The sequence below is a fragment of the Nannospalax galili genome, unplaced genomic scaffold (genome assembly GCF_000622305.1).
Source record: "Nannospalax galili isolate Female #2095 unplaced genomic scaffold, S.galili_v1.0 scaffold705, whole genome shotgun sequence".
Classification (NCBI taxonomy): Eukaryota; Metazoa; Chordata; class Mammalia; order Rodentia; family Spalacidae; genus Nannospalax; species Nannospalax galili.
In genome coordinates, this window is record NW_008352871.1 from 1423321 (window position 1) to 1434104 (window position 10784).

The window sequence follows — 10784 nt, forward strand, 5'->3', positions numbered from 1 at the left end:
ATAGACATATTTTTATACAGAACACATACAGATTAGCATCACTACAATGGTGTTTTGCAGGTGATTTGAAAACCTAGAATTTATGGTCAGAGAAAGGTTTTATAATGCATAGGTAATGAGAAATGCTATATGTTTTATAATATGTATGGATTAGATTGGGACAGAGTTAAGGGAAGGTAACGTTAATGACTCATGTTCTCTTATGCATTCAATCTTAGCGTCAGTCTGAGTCTTCTTTTGAGGCTTCGGGATTGCAGATCAGAGGTACTCTGTGACCATCACCTGTGAGACCCTGGGCTCAATCCCAGCATGAAGATAAAAAAGTCCTCTGAGAGAGTAACTCATAGTTAGGAGTTGGATGGCATTTCTCAACTTAGAAGTTAGGGGTGAGTTTTCTCTCAAGTATACTAGCAGAAAGAGGTTTAGAAGCAATGATATGAGTCCTTTCTTTTTTAACTTTGAAAAAACTATATATAATGTGCATATGTATGTACATGTTTGTGAGCACAGGCGCCCTGGTATCATGGCACGTGTGTGGAGGTCAGAGGTGTTGGTCCTTGCCTTCCCTCTTGCTTGACATAGGCTCTCTTTCTTTCTTTTTTTTCCTGTTGTTTATCTCTTCATCTACCAGGCTAGCTGGCCAGTGAGCTTCTTAGGACTTCTCCTGTCTCCTCCTTCCCTTCTTGCTTATAGAAACAACGAGATTACAGATGTGTACTCCTGTACCCAGATGTATTTGGTTCTGAGAATTCAAACTCAGGCCCTTACAAAAGTGCTTGACCGCAGAGCCATCTCCTCACCCCCGTTCTTTCTTTTACAGTAGTGTCACAGTGTGGCCCAGGCAGAAATGGAATGAGTGGTTCTCCTACCTCATGCCTCTGAGTGCTGAGATGACATTGTATACCACCACATCCAGCCATGCTATTAATTTTAATTATACAAATAATAGTATACAAGCTAACATTCTCAGCAAATTAAAACCTATTGTGAACTCATATTTAGAGATGAAGACAGTACAAGGAAAACTTTGAATGTAAGCTCTTTGTTGAGTTCACTGGGTTGCAGGTAGATAGATACTCTTTGCATGGGGAAGGAACAACAGATGTCACTGACCTGACAGCTTCTTTGTTTTTGTCATGAACATTTTAATAGCAAGCAATCAAAATGAACATTTCAACGTTGAAAGCAAAAGAGACTCCACATCTTTCTATTTGGATTTTAACCAATAAATCCCAGCAGTATGTATGGAATATTTGGAAACAGCAAGAGTTTTGGATTTACCTAGGATTGACCCCTAGCACTGCTATCTCCCAGCTGAATGTCAGTCAGGATTTCAGTATATCATGTGAACACCAGACGTAACAACACCCGCCTCATCAAGACACTGTTGTGAGAAAGACGATGATGGATAAGTGACAGTAGTTCTCTCTTCAGTCCCTTTGTGTCCTGCTTATTTATATTTGATCACAGAGAATCATTTATAATAGTTTTTATAAAGATAATGACTACTATTTATGGTTTTTATTATTGAAGATAACTCATACATATGAGTCAGATATTGAAAATCCCTTTTCTAGGGGTCATATGTCATAAAGAAAAACACTTCCAAGTCTTGTTACGATTTCCAAAAGCTTTAGTTCTGCTCCAGTTGAGGTACTACTTTTCTGCTGGCCTTATTTATTCCCTTTGGATTATTATACACTTAATGGTTTATATTTCCTATTCAAATGTATTTATGAGAACCCAAGCTCAGTAGAATATCTGTAAAACAAAAACAAGCAAAAAGAATCCAACTTCTAAAAAAGTTTGGGAAGTGGTACATATTATATTTCTTTTCTGGCAATTCAGCATGTACATTAGTAAGGCTAAAGACTCTGTGAACTTCAGCTATTTCCTTTTTACTCTGAAAAATACTATTGCCAATCTGCAGAAAGTGTATTCCATAGAGTATTTTAAAAAACATTTAGTCATTAATAATATAGAAAACATTTTTATTGCTGAAACTTCTACTGAATGCTGCTGTACGAACATCTTGGTGAAAACTTGGGTCTGAGTTCCCCGTTCTCCAGAGTCTTGCTGGTTGTGGTCCAGCTCTGGGGAACTGCAGGTTTGGGATGGAAAGGGTCCTCAGAAATAGTACACTGCAGTGGAGCCTGGGTGATCTCCAGGTTCTGCAGTTGGCGGTTATTTCCTCTCCTCCCTCTTCCTAGGCAGTTTTATTCTTTCCCATGAATTTTGTCCCCAGACCAGTTCCAGTTAACAACTCCAACTGAGATTTCTTTTCTTAGGTCCAACTTTGAATAGAGCTGTGAGTTTGTCATCTCCATTTGGAAATTCTAGAATTTTAGCCAGCCCTTCATGCCTTGTGCTGATAACTGTCTCCTCTGCCTTTCTTCCTCTTACAAATCTCCCTTTCATTGAGACTGTGCTTCTACCACCAAAGACATGTAGGATCGGAATCTCTTCACTTTCTGTCTCTGGTCATCCTTTCTTTTTTACCATCCTCCATGTTGCCAATGAGCAGGCTCTGTTGATGGTATCATTTAACATCTCTATCTCGATCCTTCCCTGTTGTCCTTTTTGTCAGTGTCTGAGTACAAGTTCACAAATTTTGTTTGATGGTGTAAATATACCTAATCTTTTAATTTAGTTTGCTATGGCTAGATTCATTCTAACAAGATCAAGCTCTTTAAAAACCATATGATCATCCCTTAAAGCTTTTAACAATTTTGGCGCTGGGGAGATGGCTCAGTCTGTAAAGTGGTTATTGTGCAACCATGAAAACCTGAGTTTTGAGCCCCAATATCCACATACAAAGGCCTCAGGTCCTAGTATACATCTATATACCTAGAGCTGTGGGGCACAGGAAGAAGGATCCCTGGAGCTCATTAGCAAACCATTTTAGCCAATCAGTAAGAGACCCCATCTCAGAAAATAAGATGGAGCATTATTACATCCCGTGTGTACCTCTGGCCTCCACTCATAACATATTTCTACCCTCACCAGTCAAAACAGAACACTAAAACCCCCCACAAACCCAACAACAACAACAACACACACACACACACACACCACCAACAAAAACCTTTTAAATTATTTCCTGTTGCATTGCTAGGTTGCAGAACACTCCCTTAATGGACAAAACTCGGCACGTCACTTCTTTTTTTCTTTTTCTGTTTTGTAATTCTGTCATTCCCATCAGCTGTTTTTCCAGGTTTATAGTTCCCAGTTCCTGATATCCATCCATATGTTATACACAAGCCGTGGTAATCTTCCCGCCAGTCCAGGAAGTGTGCTGTGCAGTCTTGTAGCTGTGCCCTGAGTGAAATCATTGCTTTCTTTCCTTTGTGACTCATTCTTAGGGCTCATCTCACATTCCATGGCCCCAGATTTTTCTCTTTCTGGTTAACACTGTCTTTGATGTTCTTTCTTTTTTCTCATAGCAAACTATGCAACCTTATTTCCTATCTCAAATGGACTTTCAGAATTTAAAATAAAATTTATTTAATTAAGTATGTATCACCTCATTCGTTGATCCTCATTATCATTCATCTTTCATAATTACAATCATGGTAAAGGCCAATGATATATACAAGCTTATAGTACTGATAATTATAGTAATCTAAAAGCTAACCTAAGTTTCATTTTCTTCAGTAAAGTCATTGTGATGATGAGTTTCTAAATTATTTCCCCCATATTACTCATTTCCTTCTCTTGGAATGTAACTTCATTAAAAAAAAAAAAAACTTATTTAGCATATTGTGTACCATGCCCTAAGCAAACTTCTCAGAAGTTCTTATAAAACTCTGAGTGTGTGTGTGTGTGTGTGTGTATGTGTGTATGATGTGTGTATGTATGTACACGTCTGTATGTATTATGTGTATGTGTCAGCCCATACTTGCATGTGCAGATCCAAATGGTCATACATGGTCCTTGATGACCACAGCTAATGTTGGGTGTTTTCCCATATTGCTGTTCCAAATTTTTTTTTTTTTTTTTTTTTTTTTAAAGAGGTTTTTTTTTTTTTTTTTTTTGAGACAGGTTTGGTTTTTGCTGTTTTTGGTCTTTTGAGACAGGGTCTCCCTGTAGCCCCAGATGGCCTAGAACTTACTAGGTAAACCAGGCTGCTTCTGTCTCCTGGGTACAGGGATTAAAGGCAGAGTGTGCCACAATGCCTGGCTTGAGATAGTATCTTTAACTGAACTCGAATCTCACCATTTCAGATAGATTAGCTGGCCAGTGAGACCCTGCTCTGCCTGCCAGGCTCCCTACCCCCCTACACACATCTAGTGCTAGGGTACTAGATGTGTGTCACCATGCCTGGATTTTATGTGAGTGCTGGAGATCCAAGCTCTGGTCTTCGCTTACACAGCAAGCCCTTACCCACTGAGCCATCTCCCATACCCCTGATTCTGAAACTCTTATTGTTTAAGACTATTATTTTTTAAAACTATTTAATTAATTAATTAGTTAATTTATTTATTTATCTTTTTGAGACCGGGTCTCCTTGTAGCCCCTGCTGGCCTGAAACTCGCTATGTAGACCAGGCTGGCCTTGAACTCACAGAGATCCATCTGCCTTTGTCTCCCAAGTGCTGGGATTAAGGCCATGGCTACCATGCTTGGCTAGAGACCAGTAATTTTTTATTTAATAGTGGTTTTTAACAAAGAATATATCTTTAGTTTCACCATTCATTTATTCATTTCATTAAGAAGAAAGTGTGACTTTTAGTACTTACAAATTAGGCAGAGATATAAAGTTTCATGTAGGATTTATAATTTTTAATTAAGACAATGAAGTATATACTTATTACAATTTTAAAAGTATTTTTTATAGTCTTCTTAGACTGTATGATTATTTTTTTGTTGGTTTGCTTTTTTGTTTGAAACAGGGTCTCATGTATCCCAGGCTGACCTGGAGCTCGCTATGCAGCCAAGGATGACCCTGAGTTCCTGATCCTCATGCCTTCACCTCCCAAGTGTTGGGTTACAGGCATGCACCACCATGCCTAGCTCTATAGTGTGGTTCTTAAGCTTTAACTCATTTTCCGATCTTTCCTAGTAGCGCTTATTCATTTTTCATAGGCTCAGCACCTGTTTCTGGAACAATGTAGTGTGTTCAGCACTCTGCCATCACCGGGAAACCATTGTGAGCAAAATCAAGCCTAGAGATCTCATGCACTAGTAGGAAAGAGACAGTAACTAGGCATAGGATAAATAAATTTCAGTTATACCCCTGATGGCTCTCCTTTAGGATGTCTATTTAGTGCTCTTTAGCTTTATAAAATTGGACTTGATTTTGTTGGCAAAAATCAAGAGAGTATGTAGTTTATATGGAGCCCCAGGCCTGTGGCAGGCATAAGCTGGGGCAGGAGGAAGCACGGTTTTCTTGTGGAACTGACAGAAGGCTGGGAGTTGGATGCAGAGGAAGGAGTGAGCAGACTGTGGAGAACTTGTCTGGGGAAAGGAAAGGTCACTCTGTGGGTCCCGTTAAGAACTTAAGAGCAAATGAGTTCAAAGCTTTCATCTGAATACATATAAGTGAACTATTAAAGATGTGTGTCTAAACCTCAATAGACAGGAGAATAGTTGGACCTGGGATGGAACTGCTGTAAAGATGGGGTTGGAAATTTGAGGAGGCCAAGAGGAGACGGTGAAAGAAATTTCTACTTTGCTCTCATCAAGATAGGCATTATTACATGATAGCGTAGCTTGGAGCTCTATTAGGTGAAGGCTGGGACTGATGAATTGGATTAAGTTTTGAGAAATTTGCATATTTACACTACACATCTCAGAAGTATGATAGGAATATTTAAAAACCCAAGACATAATCCCTGTTTTTAAGGTTATAATTTCATTGCAAGAAATAAAGTGTAGCCACAGGATGTATTTAACTAACATATGTATGTAGAAATTCCGTCGATGAAGTAGACAGTGAGGTCCAGAGAGCATCTCCTCACCCAATAAACACCTTTTCCTTTTGATATTACATATAATTATTTAAGTTTAATATTTAATATTTCACTTTGAAAGCTATTAAAATGCCACCATCATACTTAGTAATTTTTAATGGAAACTCCAGTGGGAAAATATATATATATATATTTACGTGTTCAAACTTTTATAATTTTTGGAAGTTTTCTCAGTCAATTTTATTTTAAACATGCTTATATAAGGCAAAACAGCTTTGTTAAGGATAGTGTATATTTAAGCAAAATATTATGATTATTATTCATAAAAATTCTCCCAAACAAAAGCATGACACTTTTTATGCTTTCCTTAGTGTAAATTTCATACAATATATTTTGATCATATTTACATCGCCTCCTTTATCTATATCCCCTTTCAAAATCCCCCACCAAATTTCTTTTATATATATATTCACACACACACACACATATATATTCCTATAGAGTCAGTTTTGTGTCTCCAAATGCCGTTCAATTGTGGGTTCATCCACTGGAACCTGGTCAGCCTACCAAGAGTTCACCCTTAAATGAGGCTGAATCTCCCCTTCCCAGCAATCTTCCATTGCCAATAGTTCCTCAGATAAGATTGGGGTTTCTTACCCATTTCCCCCTCTCTGTGTTGGGATTTTGTCTGGCTTGTGGGTCGGTTTAACTTGTGCTTGTTGTTACCACTATTGTGAATTCATAGGAGTAACTGATCAGCTGACAGGAAAGCTCAGTTTTCTTGTGGTCATCTACCACCTCTGGCTCTTACAGTCTTTCCTCTTCTGCAAAGATCCTTGAGCCTTTGGAGGCAAAAATTTGATATAGGTGTCCTATTCAAGGATAAGCACGCTGCAGCCTCTTATTCTCTGCACACTGACCAGTGTGTTTCCTTGTGTTAATCACCATCTGCTGAATAAAGAATCTTCTTTGCTGAGAGATGAGAGATACATTAACCTATGAGTGTAACAATAAATCAACTGGAAATCATTTAATACTATATCCCTTTAGCAGCTATATTAGGCAATTCCAGGTTGTAGTCCAACATTGAGAAGTCAAAATGAAAAAACTTGAATCAGCTAGTCATTACATGCACAATCGAGAGCAGATCCAGTGCCTTGATCTGTATAGGCTGTGCTCAGCTCCATTTCTCTGCTCTTGTATAATCCAGAATTCCCTGCCCTGGAAATGGTATCACCCACAGTGGGTAGATCTTCCCACCTCAACTAATGTAATCAGGATAACCCCCCCACAGACAAGCCTAATCTAATCTAGACAGGTTAGAAACCTGAAACTCCCTTCCCAAGTGATTCTAGACCATATCAAGTTAACAATCAAAACTAATAGTTAAAATCACCATGGCAGGTATAAACAGACAGTGCTCTGGGTTCTGAAAGGATTTGTGGAGAGGGGATTTAAACAACAGGCAGGGTCTGTATAGGCAAAGTTTATAAGAGAACTTTCTAAGTAGAGAGTCAGAAGAATTCAGAAATGGAAGGTGCAGTCAATGTGAACTCCAAGTAGATTAGTTAGTAAACCAAATTGGAAGGATTTGTCAATGCCAGACAGTGTTTAAATAATAGCATCAAAGCCTGTGTCCCTTAGAGAGACCTTAACCTGTTTTCAGATGATATAAGAAGATTGTCATTTCTTCTGCAGGCTCCCGTCTTCGTCAGGAAGATTTTCCACCACGCATTGTTGAGCATCCTTCGGACCTAATTGTCTCAAAAGGCGAACCTGCAACCTTGAACTGTAAAGCTGAAGGCCGCCCCACACCTACTATTGAATGGTACAAAGGTGGGGAACGAGTGGAGACGGACAAAGATGATCCCCGCTCACACAGAATGCTGCTGCCAAGTGGATCTTTATTTTTCTTACGCATAGTACATGGACGGAAGAGTAGACCGGATGAAGGAGTCTATGTCTGTGTAGCAAGGAATTACCTTGGGGAAGCTGTGAGCCACAATGCATCGCTGGAGGTAGCTAGTAAGTAAAATGCTTTCAGTGTTTCACAGGGGATGGCAGGGTGGGATCACGAGCTTGGACAATAGGAGTAAGAACCACTGAACGTGTATCATAGTCTTAGCATAAGGATAATGTAGTCTTTTCTGTGGCACAATCTACTATTTGGATATTCTTTATTTGTTAGTCTATCGGGTTATTCCAGCTAAGTTAAGGTCACACACAAATGTGGAACTATTTGAGTTTTGATTTGGGTCTGTTTTCTAGTGAGTATTTTCACTGAATTGTTTTATTCCTTCTCTGTTTTTGCTTCTAATTATGTTGAAAATAAGAATTTGTCTGCAAGTAAAATTGTATGAGATATTTGAATTTTGCCTTCATCAAAATTATTTTCACCTTTGTTATTTAAGGTATGTTTTAAAACAATTTCTAAGTCTTAGATGCTTGTTAAACTTCCCTTAGTACATCCAGGAGAAGTTCATGTGTGACTACTATTGTACAGCCTGGGGCGAAACAGGTGTATGCTATCCTCAATAGCTGGAAGCTATGCTTATTTACACAAATATCAAATGTAGCATATTTGAAATGATCTCTAGAGGAGTTCTTTGGACTAATGATTCTATTATTATAACTGGACTCTAGGTTTGTATTGTATTTGAATAAGAATTGGATTTCTCTTATTGAAAATCCACATTCAAGAGTCAGCCAAAAATCTCTCCTTCTGTTGAAATAATCCTGCTATGAGTGTATGTCAGGAGTCAGGAATTTATGCCTAGAGATGGAACAGACAAATGAGATTTGTGTTAATTCATTTGAACTATATTTAATCACATATGTAACTATATCATTTTTATCTATTAATATATTTATGTTTTCCTAAGATGAATCATTAATTTTCAAAGTCTACAACATTCAGTTAGAAGTTGAGCATAGAAAACCATAAATAAATAGAAAATTTAGAGATAAATTATCTCATGACAATCATGATACTAATATGGAATCAATCCTAATGAAATTAAATGATTTTATTGACCTTATAAAGATATGTGGTGTTTCCATTAGACAGACTATCAAAACTTCCAATATTAGCAGAAAATATAAAATATAATTGTGTAGAATAAAAAAAAACAACCATTTAAAACTTGTCAAAATTAGCCATTCACATTTTTAAAATTTTGTTGTTTGCTTTGTTTCAAGCTAGCTTTTTGCTGTACAGCCCAGGCAGGCCTCGAAGTTTCAATCCCTCTGTCTGTTTGGGAACCCTGCTGCTAGGGTTGGCCACATCTGTCTTAGTCTCCTCAGTGCTGGGATTATAGGCCTGTGTCACCATACTCAGTTCACATTTTAAAAAATATTTACATGCGACATAAGTCTCTTTCATGTTTACATTAATTGACAGTGAACTTGCTGTCTTTTTTTTTATTGGCATTGACTCTCAATAAACTACATCTACAAGAGGCATGGAAGATGTAATCACAACAGAAGGAGATTTGATTTTTACATTTTAAGCCCAACTTTAAATACAATCCAAATGTCCTGGTTTGCTTCTCCATTGCCGTGACAAAACACGCTGACCAATACCAACTTGGGGAGGAAAGGGTTTATTTGTCTTACATCTCCAGGTCACAGTTCATCAGGCAGCCCAAGGTAGGAACTCAGGGCAGGAACCTGGAGGCAGGAGCTGGAGCACATGTCATGGAGGAATGCTGCTTACTGGCTTGCTCCCCCTGGCCCCGGCTCAGCCTGCTTTCTTATACAACATAGGCCCACCTGCCCAGGGATGGCACCACCCACAGCGGCCTAGGTCCTCCCAGATCACTCAACAATCAAGAAAGTGCCCCATGGACATGGCCACAGGCCAATCCAATGAAAGCAGTTCCCCAGTTGAGGTTCCCTCAACCCAGGTGTGTCAAGTTGACACCAAAGCTATCCAGCACACCAAATAAAAAATATTTAAATGCTTTTACTATTTATAAAACAAAGTGTTTCGATAAAATCATGTTTTAAATAATGTTATGATATTGGCATCTCTGTAATCTTCATCATACTTTTATTTTAGTATAATTATATCTCATTGATACAAAATTAAGGTAGGTAAAAATTTGAAAACCAACTTAGGGAATCAGAAAAGTTAATACAGAATTGTGGGTAGGTACAAAATCCCGAATGCCAGAAGACAAAGCAAAGTGGTTGTTCCTGGGAAATGAAGTGTGTGCGACAGAAATATGAGAGCTCGCCTCCTGCTTTTGTGTTGTTTCCTACTCTGGGTCATTTTTGTCATTGTCAGTGTTTTAAAAGGAAGTTTTAGACTTGACCTGATCAATACTCATCTTCTATAGCTTCCTTTACAAAACACCTCTAACTTTAGCCCTGATTGCCAAGATACCCTTAATACATTGGGATTTAGACAACTTCGTTTCTGATCTGGCTTTTGTGTAGGTATTTTAAAGGTACTATTACTTTCCAATTAAGTTTTCTTTCTAAGCTAGATGTTTCACCAATTGAGTCTGTTGTGGGTAAAACTATTACTATCCTAGTCAAGAAATATGGTCAGGCTGGGCTGTTAAGAGAAGTGACTGCTCTTGTAAAGGACCCATGTATGGTTCCCAGCACCATCATGGCAGCCAATAATTGTCCATAACTCCAGTTTCAGAGGATCCTGTGCTGCCTTCTGGCCTCCATTGGCATTGCACTTTCATGCAGGAGAAACACTCATACACATTGAATAAAAATAAGTAAATCAAGAAGAAAATCAAATGATCATGGGAATTGAAACCAAATTTACAGCCCTTTGATGCTTAATTCATAAATGTTAGCAAAATGTTCATTACTTTGCTCCAAATGAAATAGAATAATAATTTAATGAATATAA

General features: G+C 38.2%; 1 protein-coding gene across 5 annotated transcripts in view; it reads left to right on the forward strand.

Moving 5' to 3' along the window:
• The window catches only part of Robo1 (roundabout guidance receptor 1), a 432413-nt gene that overhangs the window by 73341 nt on the left and 348288 nt on the right, over window positions 1-10784 (forward strand). For all 5 annotated transcript variants that reach the window (XM_029554552.1, XM_017802463.2, XM_017802462.2 and 2 more), the window contains exon 2: window positions 7610-7936. In XM_029554552.1, the coding sequence (XP_029410412.1) occupies window positions 7610-7936 (327 nt within the window). The remainder of the gene's footprint in view (window positions 1-7609; window positions 7937-10784) is intronic.